Source organism: Solenopsis invicta, chromosome 6 (assembly GCF_016802725.1).
Source record: "Solenopsis invicta isolate M01_SB chromosome 6, UNIL_Sinv_3.0, whole genome shotgun sequence".
Lineage (NCBI taxonomy): Eukaryota > Metazoa > Arthropoda > Insecta > Hymenoptera > Formicidae > Solenopsis > Solenopsis invicta.
The window spans coordinates 23,708,957-23,731,191 of NC_052669.1; the positions used below are offsets into that span (position 1 = coordinate 23,708,957).

General features: G+C 38.6%; 1 protein-coding gene across 15 annotated transcripts in view; it reads right to left on the minus strand.

The window, feature by feature from the left end:
* The window catches only part of LOC105193730 (patronin), a 63,821-nt gene that overhangs the window by 34,541 nt on the left and 7,045 nt on the right, over positions 1 to 22,235 (minus strand). The window contains exon 1 of one of the 15 annotated variants that reach the window (XM_039451148.1): positions 17,065 to 18,461. The exons of 13 other annotated variants lie outside the window; for them this stretch is intronic. In XM_039451148.1, the coding sequence (XP_039307082.1) occupies positions 17,065 to 17,163 (99 nt within the window). In that variant the 5' untranslated portion in view covers positions 17,164 to 18,461. Of the gene's footprint in view, positions 1 to 3,349; positions 3,392 to 17,064; positions 18,462 to 22,235 lie in introns of those variants that run through there. One more of the 15 variants, XM_039451149.1, reaches the window with a different exon arrangement.

Consider the following 22,235-nt stretch of genomic DNA (forward strand, 5'->3'; position numbering starts at 1 on the left):
CAGCAACAGTATCGACAATTGGAGCACGATGTTGCGAATAAAAAATGAAATTTATGTGACACCAGATACAAACAGTCGCAAAGGTCAACTGCAGCATTAATTTCAAACACTTATGGACACAAAAAAAATTCGTAAAAGAATATTTTATAAAGTAGAAGAAAAACAATCGTCGTAAAAGTTGACTCAATTTTACGCAGCTTCATGTAGAATAAAATTAATTTTGTGATATGTTTATAAATGCTAGTTAAATTTTTCGAATTTCGGATTATGTGAGAAGTAAACTTTCAAAATGCGTCTTGTCCAAAATTTTATTCTGGACAATTTTTTTCTTATGATTTTCTTCCTCGTTTCCTAAAAATTATAAATTTTGGATAAAACGCATTTTGAAAGTCTGCTCCCCACATGTGTGTAAAAGAGCAATTTTTTGAAGAGAATTAAAGAGAGCATTGCGACTGCTCTTTTTTTTTTCATGTACCGTTCGACTCAACTGCATCGCGAATACACGTTGCACTCATAGAAATCGCTCTGCAAATCGTTCGGATAGATAGATTGATAGTCGGTGAAATTCTCTCGAAATCCTCCCGGGGCGTTCTTCTGGGAACGCGGTTACGTGGGTATGTATGTAGATACGTGCCTCGGAGAAACACGTATACACCGCTATGTTTATACATAAAAAAAATGACATTTCACCTCGCAATAAATGGTCGAGGTCGAACGGGTCAAAGTCAATCATTCGTCAATCAATGATGGCTCGCACGGAGATAATTTTTTTTAAATAGGAAAAAACCCACGTGTCGCAAACGCACATAGGTATATCTTTGCAATATTGGAGCAGGTCAGTTGCATGCGTTAGTCAATACGCGATACGTACTACAGTATCGCGACCTACTACGTTTGTGCATCGATCCGTTGCGGAGACGTGCGTACTCCTAGCGTCATTGCATAATAATCATCTTGCAATTAGTTGAGATTATTTAAGATCAATTTTCATTACCGTCCTGATTGCCCGTTATTATTACGGCGGACTCTTGCGAGATTAAACGTAATATCGCGTAACATTCTCAAAGTGCCTAGACCACACGGAAAGAACGATTTTGTTCTAAGAATCTCGATACTTAGCTGGATACCGATCTAAAAAAATAATTTTATTGAACCATCAAAATAATTGTGATGGATGTTCGAGCATGATGAGCAACGCTGCAAAAACAGTTGGCGTTCTAGCAACTGTTTGTCAGTTTGAAAGTCCAACAAAATTATTTTCAGATCTGTATCCAACTAAATTTTTAGATACTTTATTAAATACTTTATTAAAGTTTTAGTAAAGTTGCGCTCTTTCCGCGCAACGAACCGTGATTCGTCGATAAACTTTTCCTACAGCCAGCATTATTATTGAATTTTGTATAAAAAATTTAGGATTTATCTTCTCATTTGTTATACAAGTATCTACATATCCTCTCGGCCCTAAAACATTTACTATCTGGGGCTCGATTTTCTAACCACTCGGCTCTAACAAGAGAAACATATACGCAAACTCAGACTTACGAGTGCTTACATTTGAAAATCTACGTTCACGTATGCGTGTACGTAGGTATCTACATGTATATCTATGTTTTTCTTTGTGAGTGGTTAGAGAATCGAGTCTTTGGCTCTTTACAGGAAGTTTAATGACCTCTAGCCCAACAAATTGTCAGTGATTTTTAGACACGCAGAAACGTCTTCGACAATATCATGCATTCGTTATCGACGTTTCAATTCGATTTCTTCGTACGTGCCAGAAAATTGAAAGCAGCACAATTCTGAATCACACTCATTGTCAGTATTTACACGCGAACGGATCCTTTACTTTTTCATGAGAAGGTAAATTGAGTTTTGTTGCATTCGATAAGATAGTTTAGAACAGAAGGACGCGCGAGTTGAATTTTAATCGTTAATCAAGAGATGGATAAACGTCCAACTTTTCTTATCGCTAAACGAGCTTCGACTCGTGGACGTAGACGTCGGTTCGCAATTAGCATACGGGTCCCGTATTACTGCCAAAATCGATAGTTTGAAGTTTGCCAAAAAAATCGTTCTGCCAGTCACGTTAACGCTCCGTTTACAACGTAGCATGTACAACGCGTTACCGAGAAGATAGAAAAAAATAACAATACGGGCGGGGAGAAAAAGCACGGCTGTTGAATATTAATTATTCTCGACATTGTAGGACTTGTTTGATGTAATCGACGACGACAGCAAACAGGTTGAAACATTGTCGACATCGTCGCGAGGGATCGTCCGATTATGCTGCGTAACGCGATTTGTTAGCTGCATTGTCTGCTAGCCTACAACAAGATTCGCGAATAATATCGGTAATGTCGAGAGTAGCTCTTTTATGTAAATTTGAGAGAAAAGTTAGAGATTAATGTATCAATGGTTTCGAGATGCACAATTAAAAACGAATCTTTTCGTAAAATATGTAGTCAGGGAAGGTGTACCTTTGACCAGTTTTGATATTTTTCATTGTGCAAGCTTTATTTCAGTGTTGAAAAATACAAGAACAATTCTAAAATATTCTTTCAAATATTAACATTAATATATATTTTCTTGTAAATTGAAATCTAAATTATAAAATTAATATATTTTTTCTATAAATTAATTGTAACATTAGAAAAAATTCTGAGCAAAAATACATACCTCTTTAATCAAAATCAATTTTTCTTTCATAACAATTAAAAAATAATCTTTATACTCAAATAATAAATGATTTTTCGTAACTACACAGCTACTTACGTAGCCTCTTTATTATTAAAATTGTAAGTTATAAAATACTTTTGGTAGTCAAACTGTAAATTATTTTTTCTTATACAAATATTCAATAGACAGTGTCACATGATAAAGGTACAAAAGAGTACCCTTCTACTACGTATGAAAACTTTAGTCTCATTTCATTCCAAATTTAATAATTGATATAATTTAATATCAAAAAAGAGAAAGAAAGTGTTATATAAAATTTTAATCTCATTTCATTCCAAGTTTAGTAATCAATACATTTAATATCGGAAAAAAAAGAGAGAAAGTGTTATACAAACTTCAAACAGAAAACACAATCATAAAATTATAATAGTAACTCCTGCCTCCTTTTTCTTCATATCAGATTTTTTCACATCAAGGTTTCTATTTCAGATTTGAACGTGTAAAATTTGGGTCGCGTGACGAAGCGAAGATATGAGAACGTGTCCGGAATTTCGATCTCTCCAAATTTGGGATCATCGATCGTGTCTACATACAAACACACACACATACACACATACACACACACACACACACACATGCAAATACGCCTGCAACAGCGCAACAAGCGAGCTCTTACCGAAAACAACCGCGGTATCCAGATCATTCAGATCGAGAAGCCTTAACTCTCACAAGAATCTTTATCCGGCATACTCCCGCGTGCCCATTACCTCCTCACACACACCCGGTCCTTTATTCCGTTTCTCGGAGTGTTTTCTCTGAGCGAAACGCCGCGAGGAAAGACCGCGGAAGGACTGTCCGTCGGCTTCGCGCGATGCTCGAGGGAGGTAAAGGAAAAAAACCTCGCACTGTTTCGTATGTGGATCGCGATCCACGCGCCGATGGCCACGCTAACCGCCTCGAGCTCGACCGCCTCGTGCTACGTGCGGTCGCCGAGCGGCCGACGTTGCACAACCCAAGGAAACGCGCTCGAGGCGAACGGCCGGCCGGTGCATCGATACCCCGATAATGGAATGCGCTTTTTCTAGCTGCGAGCAATGGCCAAGGACGAATTACGGTACATACATTCTATATACTCCGGATTATTGATTGAATAGGCAAGAAATACATCTGACACGAAACTGAAGAATCGATTATATCGGTAACACAAGAATAACGTAAGAAAAATTAAGCAAAATGAAAAAATATATATAATTATGTAGGGAAAAAATGTGTGGAATAAATTTCCAATTTTGATACGACAGAGCGTTGTTTAAAAATTTGTATAATTGCTCAACGCAACGTATTGTTCAATATATTATTCAATGTGTGACCTCGGTGCGCATACGCGAAACAAAAGAGGATCTATCAATTTGGACATACCAGTCAGCGAGTGATTTTTTTTTCTGCCCGGCAATGTATTACCGCATCGCTATATCGCGAACTGCGCGTATGGTTGCTATCCCGCTTGGGTTAACTGTACCGCGACGTACTTATATAATCATCATTTTCGTCCGTAATTAACGCAGCAAATTACGACGGACTTCGTTAAACGTGCGCGGGCGCGTTGCATTAAAAATTTCCAGCGGATGATTTCCGCGCATCGACAGTCCGTTTTTCTCCTCGCCTCGGTCTCGGCTCTAGCTCTAGCCGCAGGGGAAAAATCATCGGCCCACGATCGAGTCCACGCGGGCGATCATGCCTCGCGCGTCGTTAATCGTCGGATACTGGATCGGCCTGAATTCCCGGCGATGGCCGATTTGGCCGCGGAAGGCCGGTTTAGAGAGCAGGGAAGTTACCGTTTCCACGCGATCCGTTCTCCCCGACGCGGAAAAGGCGGGCTCTTCGCTACTTCGAGTCGCCACGGTCACGATCATTCTATCAGGACTCTGCCTGTGCGCACGGTGCGCCGAGTTTTTCTACCTTTCCTGCCTCGCGCGGTCCCGTCGATTTCATGCGTGGAAATAATTAACGAGCAATACGTAATTAACGGTATTGCGTAACTACGTTCGTATTACGTAACCGTTCGTTCATCAACCGTGCCCCGCGCTATGAGAGAATCTTCAACTATAAATACATTGGAAGAGAAAACGGCACGGGAGTGGTGTCAGATCAGAGTGACAGAACTTTGTTAAACTTTGACGAACACCCTCGAGTTTTCACGCAACGTTATCTGGCGCAGTTCGAATCAGTTAAAATTACGAGAAATTATAGCACGAGTATTGCTAATGACGTAAAACTGAATACAGAAAAAAAAAATTATTATCAAATCAACAATCGTATTCTCATATTTAAGTAAGAGTATGAAATCTTAAGAGCATTGAGAAAAAAAATTTTGTTTAAAACGCTAAAATATTTAGTCCGACACGATCAATTAAACATTCGACTGATTCAACAATTATTCAGTTGCACAAATAAAAGTATAATTCGTTCGTGTCAACTATTCAAATCTTTTATCAATAAGTAATTAAATTAATTCAATATTTGATTGCGCGTATCAAAGTAAATATTTCAATTTTTCAACAAATTTTTTTCTCAGTAAGAATATGATAATCTTAAACAAACATAACTTGCTTACATAAAAAAACAAAATTCTTCAACAAGATTATGTCTATTTAAGATTATCATATCCTTTCAAAAAGATTACTAGACTGTAAAAACTTATTACTATAAAATTCAACATCATTCTCCTTGAATTTGATATTTGACATTTAATTTAATTACAGAAAGATTTAATCAATTTAGTTCTACAAAGGTTTAATTAATTTAATTCTTTTCTCTTTTAAAAATATATCGTAACCTTATTACTGTTCGTTCACTGCTCTGCCGACGCAAAGATTTATAACGCTTAAGAGATTATCCCCATATCCCCGTTTCACTTTTACACATAGCGCACCTGCGAATCTATTAATGAACAGCAAGGAGGAGCCCACCTTCCGTCGTAAAAGTAGCCGTGTATCGTTTGATTCATGCGGCTAATTACGGAGGAGCGTGGTAACTCGCATGAGAAACGCCTACGTATCTCGCAATAAGCAGAAATCATTCCCGAGTCGTCGTGAGTATCGCCGACGATAAACTCGTGCAACGATCGCGGCTGCGGGAGCGCATCTCGTCCCACGAAACTCGTTAAAGCCACTTTGCGTTTAGGCGCGAAGATATCTCTCGCATCCGACGTTGCTAAATGGTGAAAGTGATTATTCACGCCCGATCGTCGATACCGCCCGATGCGCAAACCAAGACGTATCGATTCCGGTACATGAGCGGCACGCTCGAATTTTTCGTTCGCGTTCACCGCGATCGAGGAAGACGTGAAATCGCGATGCAAATTTAACGAGCTTCGTATTTCGCGTAATTGAAACGTGCAAAGCGAAGAAGACAGTGCATCGGGATTTTTAAGTCTACGAAAGGCACGCGACTTCTGATACGCTCTATATGTACTCGAAATGGAAGTTTTATTGGATGCCAATTGAACGAAGTGCATACGCCCGTTTCCATACGCCCGTTTAATGGAAAAGGTGGAGGCGGTGATAAAGGGCGTTTCAATGCGATCATTATTTAAATCCTTTAGCTTATAAGCGAGCTCGAGAGAAAAATCGGAAAATTATATATTATGAATTATAAAATATTCATCGGTCATATTCGCGTGAATATTTTATCGGCAGCAAATAATTTGTAGTGACCGATATAAATTTTACAACAGCTAAATAATTAAATTAGTCGATAGGAAATTAGATAAACGGAATTGATTGAGTCGAATGAATGAGATTCACAAGTAATTCCGGATAAACGATGGGTTATATATTAGGATGATAACGAGATACAGGGTGCACGTGCAGCAAAATTACTCGGTGCCACTCGTAAAGGGAACGGGAGGCGTGTGCTGCAACTTTGTAACGAGGTCACCGGGAATACAGTGACACCGTGAAACCGCAATCTAACCAATTCTGTAATGCAATGACGAACTGAACGACAAAATAAGTTTTCCTAAATGCGGTCTGAATCAATTTAAGAAAGCGGCATTAAGGGAATATTTTAGTCTAGAACGTGAAAAAGTTGTAGGAATTTAAAAATAAACTACTGCACATATTTTTCTATTTTTTTTACACATTTACTTGTACATGTTTAGCACATATAGCTTGGGATTACATATTTATTAATTTATGTTACGCTAATTAAAAAATGGATACATTTTTCGGTTAATATTTCAAAGTTGCTGAAGCTTCAACTTTTGCATAATACGTAAAATGTCTATTTATCGCAAGACCTAGAATTATTATAATATTTATAAATTAAATATTTTTCATATACATTAAATTCAGACAATTTTGTAGAAAAAAAAAACAAGAAAAAACACCAACACAATTCCTATTTTTTTAAAGCATTATTTTAATAATTTGCAATATTTTTATTTATCCTAGTTCATACAGTAAACATTTATTTTACATTTATACAAAAGCAAAACTCTATAGCTTCAGTAGTTTTGGAAAAAATTAGCTGACTTGACAAATATTTGTTTTTAAATTTAGGTAAAACATAAAAACTAAAACCATTTAGCTGTACGAAAATTGTAGATATTTACTAAATAAGTAGATGAATGAAAGCATAGAAAAATATGTGCACTTTTCTTTAAAAAATTCCTAAAAATAGGCCACCTTTTTGCGCTCTAAACTAGAATATCCTCTTAACAACGGTGGATAATTGCGGTAGTAATTAGCACCGTGATTACACACTTTTAAGGTAATAATTTATTTCAAGATATTGCACACTCTATACGATGTGTGTCAATTATAAGAAATGTTTAAACGCCCAAACAGAAACGCGTATGTATTTATTCAATTTCGGAAACAGAGTTATCACCTGACGTAAACCTGTGCACTTGTACAATCCATAAATCGTCGCGACCTTTAAGATCGCAGTCATAAAGACGAACGAATCACTGGAATAACTTTCTAAATCCGGCGATAAATCGCGTAAAGCATACGGTATCTAATCGCGGCGCGACGTTCCTCGACGATCGATAAGATACTTCGTACTTCGGTTTCCTTCTGAATGACACTCGAAACCGTGGAGAGAAACAGACGTCGCGATGAATAATTAAAACAATATGCTACTGTTAACGATAAAGCAATGCCCAACAATCGCGCGAGCGTGGACCCTATCTTGCGGATAGATCGATAAGACGAGCGTTACATTTTCAGTGTCGTCTAGACGACGTGACGCCTGTACACTCGTTTGATAAGCGTAAAATGCTTTAATGGCGATTCCAGCCAAAACGCGTTCCGCGAAATGCGCGTGCCGGCTAAATTGAAGATGATGAAATTTCAAGCCGAAGGCTACATACTTGTGCGCTTCGCCACTTTGTTTATCACGAAATTCATCGATTCAAAACGAGCTCGATTCGAGTCGCATATATGTATACATGAAATCACGTGAAATATATTTATAGCAAAATTATTCTGTTTACGATATAAAGATCATTTGAATCGCTTACTGTTTCTTCATTCGACTTTTATTTCTTTAAATCTGCAAATAAGAATGCGTTTTACATCTGCAGCGTTCATTTTAAATAATTTTTCTTAAATTTAATCCAATTGTGCAAGGAAAAGCAAATTAATGTTGAAATTTTCACACCTCAGTTCCCTTCGAATCAAACGCGCCACGCTCGAATTGCGATGGAGAATGTTTTCGCGGAATCGAAGAATCGTTAATGGCAGGCCCGTTAACGAGGACCTCATTCAGAACGATCGACTTCCCGCGTGCGAGCCGAGCGAGTCGCGTGTGTTCACCTGCGTTTCACGTCCGATTAACGTGTACGATCTGTAAACATGTGCGACTTTCTACTTTCCTCCGCCGGCAGGATTGTCGGACGGCCGGCATACATTCTCCGACTTCGCGATATAACGTTGCCGCGGCGGCGATTCTCGATGCAGCGATACGATACCGAAGCGAAGACCAAGGCGGCTCTGCTCGTTCGGCAAAAGCGACAGTGCTTATCCAATCGATATTTCTACGCCGATTAAATCTTTTCAATCTCAAATACTCGTCCATAAAGACGTTCGAACGTCGGCGCAATAAAAGCGATCGAACGTTATCTCTGCTTGAAGCAACACGCGAAAGAACGCGAAGATTAAAATTTGCATTTTGTCGATTATAGTAAATGATAAAACTAACAGTGACTTGATAACTTTCAGGATTTCAAAAAAACAAGGTAAAAAACGTTCACGCAGGATACGACGATTCTTCAAAACCGTACGAGAAAATGGACATTTAATGAAGAGAATTTTTTTTAATGATTACTCTTCGACGGAAGACGTCAAACATTTTATCGTTTCAAGGAGAAAGGATTAAAGATAATACTCGACAGGTCATTCCGAAAGGAAGACCAGACTGTGGAAGGAAAGACAGAAGGAGGCGAGGGAAACGGACGCTCGACCGGATATCCCAGCCGATCTTATCTACGATTTTCGTTCATCTGTTTCTTTATTAAAGGCAATGATCGTTTGAAGCGAGGACTGTCTGAGCATGTCCACTTCTTCGTTAATTGTAAAAGGTTTAACGACCCGAAAGCTATGGGCTACATCGCGAATCTTAAGCCAACAGTATCGAAATATCGTCTTTTATAATTTCTTCTTTTTACCCAGAGCAGAAAAATTCACGACTTAAAAATTGTGCGAAAAAAGTTTTTTCAATGCTTTCCGAGATCGGTCAATAAATCGTTGCCGTGAGATTCGCTGGTAATCACAACTATACACTGGAAAAAAAAAAAAAAGATTTCTTCCAATCAAATCATTTTCTTTGATTTAAATAAAAATTCGTATAAAATAATTTATTTTTAAACTTGGGAAATGTTTTTTAATCAGAAAAATGCTAAAAAAAATATATTTATTTGAAAATAAAAAATTTCTTTCAGCGTAGAAAATATTAAAAAAGAAAAATCTTCAAACAAAACCGTAAAATTATTTAATTACTTCTATCCCGCTGAAGGTTTATTCGACACGTTAATTCCCTTTAACTCTCGGCGTTAAATAACTTTTTAATTAACCTTTGACTTTAGTCATCAGTATGTGGTTTTAGTAGGACATCAACACTAATGTGACCTATTCTTCTGAAATACGACCAATTTACTTCTCTCTCTCTCCATTTCACGAGTTACTTTACCGCCAATGCAGAAATATTCTGGCAAGGGCAAAGCTTGTCGTACCCTCCCGGATTACAGCCAATTTATTTCTCTGTCTCGAGAGTGCCACTTTACTAACGTTACACAGAGAGATATGCCTGGGCACCCCATACATACTTTTTGCCCCACCTTCCCGAAATATGATACAACAGAATTATTTCTCTCCCTCTCTCCCACTTTCCCCGTCTGTCTCCGTCTCTTGTCCCACTCACAACGACATCCAACAAATATTCTCGTCGATGAGTCAATGACCTGAATTACCGCTCGGCGAAATGAAACTGCAGTTCTTCCCGTCCATGCGTGCATGCGTGCCTGCGTGCGTGCGTGAGCGAATGCGTGCGTGCGTGCGCGCTTACGATAAACGGCGTGTACGCTTCGAGCATATCATTATACACACGCGGTGCATACGTTTCTACATATTGTGAACCATAAAGATTTTTGTTACGCCCAGCGCACGACTTCCTCTCCTCGCGGGATGATAATCAACGCTCATCTAGCCACACGTTCGCCCGCTCTCGCTCGACGATGACGACGCAAGATCGCGAAAATCATCTCCGACTCTCCGTCGCGGGTATGTAGTCGTACGTCGTGGGTAAAGGTACGCGCAATGTTTTTCGCGATCAATCCACGGGCCGATGGATGAGCCGGAAGGGACGAGAGAGAGAAGGGCGCTTCACCGCCATTCACTTCGCCGTAAAGTCTCCGAGTCGTTTTGTGCGCTATATTTACGCTTCAAAGAGCCGGGTCCCGGCAGAGCCGTCGCCGACGACTACTCGCGCATCGCGTAATTGTAGATCCCGCGTTTCCACGTGACGTGTGGTATATTTGAGCGGTCCGTTTGGACCGCTTCCGCGATGTTCGCGATGACGGGAGCTGCGTATTGGCAAGTGCTTCGATCGTCTGGTTAACCCTTCGACCGCGAATTCCGACGCATGCGGTGTGTCTCATCGTGTTAGGCAGAACGCAAATAAAAATTTAAATGGAAGACTTATAAAGATAATTGACAAATTTAAAATTAATATTAATATATTAATAATTTCTTAGTAAAGGCTCAGCCTCCAACTTATGAACAAGCTTTTACACTGTTAAATTCGTAGTGTCAAATTTTACCCAATCATTGCTCCTGTTATGTCGTCAATTTAACTAAAACAATGAAGTTAAATAAGTTAATTGTAAAAATGTTAAAGATGACTCAAAGTTAATTTATTATTTAATACGTGCATCATAACACGGACACTACTTTGTAATTAAACCAATTTAATTAAGCAAGTTAATTGCAAAAGTAGGTTAATTAAACGGGGTTTTTCTTTTAACTATTTAGTGTTAAAGTAATAAATTTCAACACACATAGCAATTAAAAATAATAAAATATTATTTAATTCAGGAATTGATTTAAATTTGATTCTTTGATATTTAACAATATAAGATGCAATGAATTAACAAGACCTTATTTGTTAAATATTAAAAAGTTTTAAATTTAAATTTGTTAATTTGCATTTAGAAATCTCTATTTAAATTTACGTCGGAATCTGCAAAAAAAATCAAATATTTAAAAGAAATTTTTTTTAGAATTGTAATTCTAGATTAACAGAATATATTTAATATAAAAAGCAATTGCACTATATCGAAATTAAACACACAAATAGCAAATTGAATTAAAAATTTTTGTACGACTATAATAATCGTTCTGACGAAGAAAAGTGAAATCGCGAACTATCTAAAACAAATTGATTGTTGGTATATGCTTTTGCATGCGAAGAATATCGCCATTATTATAATTCGCGAATTTCACAAACAAATTAGATACACTTACAATTTCGCAAATTAAACCCGGTTCTTCGTGATTTATGTGAGATCCTCGACACTTTCGCGCTCGCAGCATTCATAGGTACACCTTGTAAACTAATTATGGCGTAGTGATCGAAATGTGCCGAGTCACTCAACAACCGATTAATCTACAATGCCCTAATCAATCTCGCGGTACGGCAGCGTTAATTAACTCTTGTAAAAATACGGCAACGTGTTGCATGCATTCGCGAATGCGAAGTGCATATGCAATTACGAGGTCATACAGATTTAGACCGCGAATATAGGTGTTAACAGAATTATTATGACAGTAGACATTTCTCTCGAAAAAAAATCAAAGTCAGGAAGCCAAAAGTCAAGAAGTCAAAAGTCAGGAAGCCAAATCGGGGAGCTTGTCAGGCATTACGTAAAAGAGAAAAATACAAAACGCGCCGCTGGAATACGTTTTGTGTGTCGATATTCACCGCTTTGCTTTCTCTCTCTCTTTTTTCTTCTTTCAAAATTCTTGTAGAGCATGCTTTAGGAATTGTTTAAATATAGACGCAACAAGCAAGCACGTTTGAAAACGTCTTGAAAATTTTTTGATAGCTCTCAATAGCGACGTTAGTCACGGCGCACCCTGTATTTCCGTCTCCGCCGCGGTACACCTAGTACACCTATTTACATTTGCATCACGTTTTCCGCCGAGTTCACGCCTTCCTGCTGCAGCGCAGCTGCATTATATGCGTGCGTATTACTATTTAGTTATTTTCATCAAAATAAATTAAGTAAGTGTGATTAAAACTTAATTATACATTAGCAATTTATAAATTTTAGAGATGTATGTTTTATATTTATTGTCTGCGACACGTACACGCGCAGTAAAAACAGTCAATTTTTATATTTCGCATCTCGGATATTAATTATATTGGACGCGATTCGAGCAAAAGCGGTGAGCATGTGTTGCATATGAAGTAGATCGCGGATGCATTTCGCGCGAGACAATGGTGCGGTCAACGTTCCAATCTCGCGCCGTTCTTTGAGTAGATATGCAAATGCACTGTAACACGGCCTGCTCCGAATATAACTCGCTACGGACGACAGTGATAAGCCTATGCAAACATGGCACCGGAGGTAGATAAAGGCTCGATTTCAGTTTCGGATTATGTTTTTTTTTAGATAAGACAAGAGGGTAAAGAGAGATAGGATTATCTCGTAGACGGTTGAGTAATTTCTGATACTATACAGACATTCGTTTTGCGTTTCGAGACGCACCGATACAAAAAAAAAAAAAATGTCTGTTCACGCGAGACACTTCATAATTCAGAAATCATCGCTCGAGGAAGAAAAATGATCCCTCACGCACCTAAATTTAAACGCGAGAGTTCACGTACGGAGTTAGATGTTACGATAATATTATTCGACGTCGGAAAGAGTGGGGATCGCGCGCTTGGAAAATATTCTAGACGCCCCCTTAGAAAATTTGTCCGTCTCAAGGATAAAAAAAAAAGGGGGCATATGTCGAGTCGATCGCAAACCGGTGCTTGTACACCCACACGCACCCACGCATGCGCCGCGCGCAAGAATTGCACGACGTGCAGGTAGAAATTAAATATCCAGAGCCCGGTGCAGTTGGCCGATAAAACCGCAGCATAAACAGGCGCGTGTCGCTTTAAGCTCATTTCAGAAGACATATGCTATTCACGACAGAATTCTCGGCGAAATTCTGTAAATTTCATATGTCGCATAGCGTAGAAATTACGGATTCAAAATTGTAACATACTATATGCGAAACGTACATTATTTTGTACACAGTGAAACTGACCTAAACAGATCCTTATGCGGAATTATGCGATTTGTCGTGTCGAGAGAGAAATCGTGCCGTTTATCAAGGTGCGAAGAATCGATAACTGTTTTTTTTCTACCGGCGCTTACTTTCTCGCTGGATATTAAGAGGAAGTGCACTCTATCGATTAAAAGAACGATAAAGTGAAGTGCAACCGGTGATACGAGTTATTCAGAGAAACGTCGATTATACAGTTATTTTTCACAGCGTCGAATGTAGATCTGACGACGGCATAATAAAACGTTTGATAGTTGCAATTACAACCTATTGTAATTCGATTGAGTTGTAATGTAGCCCTGCGTATTGTAACACAAGTCTACTGTGGAATAAATTTAACACGCAATAACGTTAAATTGACTACGTTCGAATAATCTTGGTGGAAATTAAAAGATCATTAATCTTTTTCACCGTAGATAATCCTAACACTGCACTGACAATTGTGTATTACTTTAACGATTTCCGCATGCTCGAGTCGCAGTGCCTTGGCGGTCGCGTTGTGCCCGAGAGATGATTTAATGGCTCGCTGGATAACTAATTAGTTTTCCAGCGAAATGTCAAATGCCAACGCGTCGCCCCGCGCGAAGTAGATTCAAAGGGAACGCGGGTGAGTGCGACTTAAAAGAAGTCAAAAGTTTGAAGGAGTCAACGAAAGATGCCGGAAAGAGAAACCCTTTACATGCCAACGAGAAAAGAAATCGCGCTCGATTTATTCTTTTTTTATTCTTTCACCTTGCACTTTTTCTCTTTGATCCGTCAAACGAAGCTTTATATTCGTCACGGGTACATGGAATCACACACGTTCGTTTGACACGTCGATTTTCGCGTATAACAATCGAGAAACAGCATCGCTACCAAATACGGAGTCGTTCACTTTTCACCTTTCGGTCCGCCCACGAAAGTCGTGAAGCCGACAGAAAAATAAATGAGAGAAAAAAAAAGAGATGAGAACTATGCGTTTTACGCAATCGCTGCGTTGCGTATAACATTTGGGAATTCCATCAAATCTTTGTGAAGATTTTTATTTCTTACTATTCTTTTCTATTGGATTGTACGGATGGCAGCATACTACATAGGAGACAAGAGTAATAAGAAAAGAGAAAAATAGGTAAAAATAAGAAAGTGAGATATATATATATATATAGAGAGAGAGAGAGAGAGGATTTTCTGTGACAATTTTTGCACCAAGTTTTAAGCAAAATTCTTGAACTGCAATAAGACGTCGAAGTTAAATTACAAAGTTCGTTCCAGCTTGACGCACTGAAACTAGCTTTGCCAATAGGACAACTTCAAATTCAACAAGCTGCAATACATCTGATACTCGTTTCAACGTATCGTAGTCTAATTCAAAGGATTTAGTCAGTCGGTGCATATAAAAGGATTGCTCCACTTACGTAGATTATATAAAATCTATATATGACATCACGCTTCGTTTCATCACGTTATCGTTGTAGGATCAAAATATTGTGAAAGTAAAATCATTCCGAGCGCAACCAAAGATGTCCTGATTCTGAATGACGAAATTTACAGAAGAATTCGCGCGGCAAAGGGAACCGCCGAGGGACTTACTTTACATTACAATTTATGTAAGCGTAAAATGATTTCACAGACCGATATATTGGCAAGTCGCACGTGCGATCTTAAACGCGAATTACCGAGTGGGCAGTTGAGCGCCATTCCATGGCACCTACGCTGTTCCAACAATCCACGCCTGACGCGAAAGTACGGACTAAAGGAAAGGCTAAGAAGCATGTGCGTGAAAACCTTCATTTGGCTAATAAGACACAACTTCTACACCTGAAAAAAAATTAAAAAAAAAAGGGAACCGATCATTTGGTTATCGAGTGTATCGTATGAGCTCCTGACAGATAGAACGTGTGTTCCGGTTTCAGTGTCTCACTCGCGGATTAATTCTGAAAAGATTTCGTGTAATTGCGTATCGCTGCGAACGATCGACTGGATCGCGTAGCTGTAAGATTTCCGACGGGCGCGTTCCGCATACGCGATCGACCTATTAATTAGTTGTGCAACGAGTCGACAACACTTCCAGTCCGGCGAGAAGCCGCCGGAGCGTGTCGCAAATTGCGATCCGCGGAAGCCGCGTTATAACGCCCTCGTTCTTCCGCGATTCGATTGGAAAAAGTACGAGGCGATACGCGACGTTAATAAAAGAGCGGCATTCTACCCTCGACGCCGTCGATTCCGCGTTATTTTCCTAATGCAGATTCGAACGTTTCAAATTTGTACACGAAGGTGATCAAAACCGCGGAACGATATCGCGCGTTTGCGAGATCGAAAGTACGCCGCGGATTCCGAGCGACGCGCGTGTTTTTCCTCTCCGTCGCTGTTCACCATCCGTGACGATCGCCCGATTAGCGTTCGGGAGTGAAATCTTGTCCTTGGCACTATTGTCCTTCGTCACGCCGAGAGCGTGTACAAAATAACCGCGGATTATTGCCGCCCCGCGCCTTAATTCGCGCGAGCCTATGACATATCTCAGTGCACGTGCTCGCACTGCAAAACCACAAATCTCCAATCTGAGGCAATGCGTATCCGAGAAGCAGAACAGCGTTCGATGAGTTCGTACCACAAGCTCAAAAAAAAAAAAATTATACGATGGTATACGACAATGTTGCGAAACTTTTCAATGGCGAGGCTTTATATTTCAAGCCACTTCCACAAAGATGATTTTTTTTCCTTCTAAAAATTGTAGATGGGAACCTTTTAATTTGGAAAAAAACTGTATGATAGTCCAATGCTTTGAAGCTCTACGTTCTAGCTGCTGCCACAAAGATGGTTTTTTACCATCAAAATATTACAAGTCTTTACGCACTGAAAAAAAAAGTTTGGTAATAATAAATCTTTTTGATGAAATAATTTTAATTAAATGTTTCATTAAAACAATCAAATATTTATAGGATTTAGTAATTACATTAATAGTAACCAGCTGATTATTAAACGAGTACTAAATATTTCGATATATTAAATATAAATATTTAATTAAAACTATTTCACCAAAGCTTACTATAATCTAGACTTAATTATTACTAAACTTTTTTTCAATGTAAGAATTACGATAGTCCCACCCACCCTCTTCCATTATTAGAATCAAAAACAAGCAAATATAAAAGAGGTATTATAAATAAATTAATTAATCTCAATAATTAATCTCACTTTAATAATAATAATTAATATATTGACAAATTATATATTATAATACAATATATGTACAAGTAAATCGTCGAACGCGATGTACAAAGCGACGTCGATTTACATTTATGAAATTTGTCAATGTAATAATTATTTATCGTTCATTTTATATTTGCTCGTCCTTGGCTCTTACATTGATTTAATTTTAATCTGTCTTTACTATAACGAGCTGGATTTATGCATTTACATAGTACATATTCATATACCGATTTCTATTATTGGATCGAAAGAATTCTCTTTGCGCGAATGATATAAATCGAGAGAAGTTGAATTGATATTCCAAATACCAAATGCGGGACACACAATGTATCGCGATTCATGCAAAGAGAGACCGACTTACGTAAATCGTGGTGACGGTCGCGCTTCTAACCATATCCCTGACGTCGTCCATCTCCCGTATGGACGACAGCGTGGGCGCCAGCATCACTTCGCTCGCCATTCTCGCCTTTTCTCGGCAGCCGCTTTTCTCGTGAAACTCTCCTCGCGTCGCGCCGTATAGCGCCTCAAGTCGAATCCGAGTTGCAAGGATTCAAATTGAAAAGTTACATCACCACCTCAGATTTTTATTCGACGACAAAATTTTCCGATCTGCTTCCCATGGCGAAATACTAGACATTTAATCCGACAGTAAGGAAACTCTCCCCCGTATAACCGATAAACTAATCACGTCACTTGGATTCATCACGCTCTCAGCTCTCGACTCGGAGATTATCTCCCAAGTGAATTGTCGTGACTCTGTAATGCAATCTCGCAAGTTTGCTCGTCTCCGTGGTGTCTCCTGTCTCGCAAAACTACGCACAGCGTTCGCTTCTGGGACAGCTTTCGACGGCCAATGAATTCAATTTCGGCGACCGACTTACGCGAATCGACATTATTGATAACGCAACATTTATTCGTCGTCGACGACTCCGCCTGTCGATACTTCCCTTTTTCTTAATTAATAATCAACGAGACGTAGGGCGCGAAGCAACGTTCAGAAACGACTGCCGCACGACGCGACGGCTGCAGCTGCATCGGGAGAGTGCATCGCGTCCTTCTTCTCGGCGATAACGCGATTCTCCCGGCGACGCGGGTCCAACATCTGTCTTCAATCGTGTCGACGATGGAATTCCGACGCCTCCGTGGGGGGAAAACGGTCGAGTCGTTTTATTTTCACACAATCCGCTTGGATCCTCTGAAGCGTCAGTAGTGAAATTATAGCGCCAATTGCAACGGACGTTCTATGACTTGCACTATGCTGCGTAGATCCCAAGAATGGAGATAACGAGACGAGAATCGCGATCGATATACGCACTTCCGAGATGACGAATCACTCCGCGAACGCGCAACTTACATGATTGTTCGCATGAGAAAGCAATATCCTCGAGATACGCAATTGCATCCGCCGCGAGTGCATTAAACGCCTCTTATTTGCCGTATGTTTACATCTTCTCTCCGCGAAAAAGTCCGTCTGTTCTCAGACTCTGAGAAGAATTTTTAACGTCTCGCACTGCGACAAAATCGAATTTCCCTCCCGAATAACTCGATTTTCTCCATCAGTCGACGTCACCATTGATCATTCCGCCACGCGTCTCGCCGGGGAACAATTCGGATCGCGGCACGTCAAATGTAATCGCATAATAATAAATCGACTGGGATATCCATTCACCGAGCAACACGGGGAACGGCGCACCGCCGGTTCCGAGCGCGAGGCGGCACTACACTACGAGCGAATCGGCCGCGCCGGCTTTGGATTCCGCCGAGCGCGGCGGAGACGGCACTCTGCGGCCGAGTGAGTGAGTCAGTCAGCTGCGTTTCTCGTACCCACGAACGCCCACGCGTATGTACGCACACGCATGCGATGGCGCATCAAGATATTGCTCTAGGTCCCTTGAGCCCAACGTGATTGACCCCCATGAACCCTGCGGAAGCAGGGCCTCCCTTCTCGACCCGGGGACAAAAGAGCGACTCTCCCTCTGCTTCATAAAATAATAACACGTCGGTATTCTTTAAAGGATGTATAGGACATTTCTCCGAACATTAAGAAAATTATGAAAAAATTACAGATTGTTTTATATTGCGTTTGAAAGTAGTAGAAGAAATTTGGCGGCGATTTGCTAACTGGAGAAAAAATTATTTCAATAAAAAGTAGACGTGTACTCTAATGAAAATATAATGATAAAATAAGAAATAATAAAAACAATTTGATTTCCTTTTATTTAAATACTTTAAACATTCGAGATGATTTATGTAAAGTTTCATAGTGATGCAGAGATGAATTATATAAAACGTAATTTATTTATCTATTATAAAATAACCAAACAATCACAGTAAAACTTTATATAAATTACCCTAAAGTACTGACACAAAATTAATTTTTCTTAATGTTGTAAAAGATAATTTAATTTTTAATAACAAATAAAGTAAATAAACTATAAAAATGTTATTAAAAAAATATAATCTTATACACACAACTTTCATATGTATATAGTTTATTTGATGTGTTAATGTTAAACACAATTCAAATAAAAATTTACCACTATTTTTTGTATCTGTTAAAATATTGTTTGTTACATGTAGAATTTAAACAGCAACTTTTTAGCAATCTTAGAAAATTTAGATCTCATTGCCAATTATACAGTCAAATTTTATAACAAGTATAATTGGCCTTAACATAAATAGGCGCTACAGAAAAATTTTCTTTCCAAATTTCACGAGCAGTTCAGATATAAATTCTGTATTTGTTACTTAGATTGATCACTAAACATACGCGATATTACAATATTTGTTAATCATTTATCTATCTCACTTAATTTCTGCAAAAAATTAAGTGAGATATATTTTTTTAGTGTATCAGAATTTTTTCAGACTTTTCTAGACTCAAAAATCCTTTGAAAAAAAATACCATCTTAGCGATCCACGATGTCTAACAATAAGTAGTGAAACTCAGCGGTATTTGCAGAGGATTAAATCGAGCATATCAAAAAAGAATTATCTGTGTAATAATCTGTTACATTAGAAATTTTCTAATTCTAATTTGGCAGGAGTTTTTATTTGTCGGATATTTCTAATTAAAAGTGACGACGGGCGCATTATGTCGCTGTGAATAATTACTTTCGCTCTGAAAACCGCATGCTCTCGAAAAGACAATAAACACAATAATTAAGAATATTTACAGCTTCAGCGATAGGCGCTGCGCTGTGAATGCAGCGAGACTAAATGCATCGCGTTACAGGCACGCTTAAAATGCATATTGCAAATTGCAATCTTGAAACATCACACGGAACAGTTTAATTAAAAGAATAATTCTTCGGATGACGCAGGCCGATAAAAATAGCCCGGCGAAGCCGGCGTTCTGTATGAATATGAATGATCTTATTCTACTTTACGTGTACTTCGGCGAGTCGCGATACTTTCCAGACTTTCCGGAAACTTTCCCAAAAACGGCGCGACGCGAGTTACCCGAGTAGCTAAGAGAGCGAGAGAACTACTGATCGTGGAAAGCGCCCGAGCGCGTTTCCTTTCGTAGAAAGCATCCGACAATGTGCGCGTAACAATGCGCCGCTGTCGCACAACGGCGGCGAATTTATTTTCTCACGACGTATTGGATTATACTCGCTCTCTAGCGAAGGACGCGTGTCGTACAATGTTGTAAAGGCAGAGGAGGTGCAACGTAGCGACTAACCTATCTCATGCTCCCGGCGACGCCTCCGCCTTCTGCGAGTTCTGTTTACGAGCCGGTCTATCCCATCGGGCACTTTGCGAAGGCGCAATGCTGCTCCGGAGACTCTCATATGAGTATTTAAAATGATAAAGAGGAGAAAACGCTCCGCGAACGTTAAATTAACAAACATTCAAACGAATTCACACGTGAATAATTTTGTTCAAGTATCTAAATATTTTGCTGGATGCAGATCTGAAAATAATTTTATTGGACCATCAAAATAATTGTGATGGATATTCAAGCATGATGAGCAATGCTGCAAAAAAAAATTGAACATTCTAGCGATTCAGTTTGAGAGTCCAACATAATTATTTTGATGATCTAACAAAATTATATATTTCCAGATCTGTATCCAATTAAATTTATAGATATTTAGATACTAGCAATACCGTCCGTTCTTTCCGTGCATTCTTTAATAATTAAACACGAAACGAATACGGTGTTGTTTGTTCGCACGAGGTCGGAACTCCCGCTTTCGATTCGCCACCCACATTGCCATTTCCCTATTTGCGCATGGTTTCGAAAACGGCTTCGATTATCTTGAAGCCAGGTGCAAGCGCGTCACTTTCACCGATTATTGCTTTTTAAAGACGCCCGTTCGAGCACGGAATAACGTGCTGTTATTACATAAAATACACGATGCACCAGCAACGTTTGCTGTTTTTTACAACAAGAACAATTATTAAAAGTTGAATTGAGAGTAGAAACGCCAATCACAATTAACAGATATTTATAATGCAAAATAAGATACGTAAAAGCAGTGATGTATACACATAGCTAAACATCTGAACATCTTACGCGCGGAATGCGCGAGTAAATTGCTCTACGCACACGCTTTATTCGCGACATTAATCGTTTCCGAGTATGTGTCACGGTCGTCGTAATTACTCTAAAAGGAGCTGTCAAGGCACGTACCGAGGTCTCTCGTCTTCCTCCGTCGTTCGCAACGTGAATGCAGGTGTCTCGAGCTAATTGCAAGTCGTGAACACGATCTTGGATCAGCCGACCGATCGACATTTCAAGATCAGTAGTGCACCGAGTGCTACACTTACATATGCATTGGCATCAATGTCTGTTTTAACCTGACCTTACATTTAGGTGAACATAACACTATTACTAAAGAGCGTTTATATTAAACCCAACTAATCTAACAGTGTAACTCTTTAATAAAATTTTTTTAATATTTTAGATTTTGTTCCTTGGACTCAAATGTTTTGGATTGTGCCAATAAATAAACATTACTGTTAAACAAGAATGGCGCAGATCATTTTCTATAAACTTTTTTATTTAATAAATGCACTGAGAAAAAAATGTTAAATTAATTAAACTTGATTAAATTTCGTTAGTTCAAGTATTTATGTATTTGAATATATAAAATAATACTTGAACTTTAATTTAAGCATTTATACATTTAAATTAAATATACAAATATATAAATTCTTAATTTAAATACATAAATACTTAAATTAAAGAAATTTAATCCAGTTAAAAAATTTAGTCAAGTTAACATTTTTTTTCTCAATGTACCTATTTCCTTTTAAAATTTTTTTAAAGATATTAAATTTATTTGCAAAGTAAACAGAGAGAAAAATAGACGAGAGAGAAAGAAAGAAGAGAGATTGCTACATTTAAAAAAACAGTCTCATTAAACGTTCTTTCTATACACAATCGAATTGTGTATTTATCAAAATTAATCAAATTTTTATTAAAATTTATCAAAATGTAATAAGTAAAAATAATTTTTACGGCGATAAGTGAACGATAATCGTAATATGTAAAAATCCAGATCAGTTCAGATTTTCTTGAAC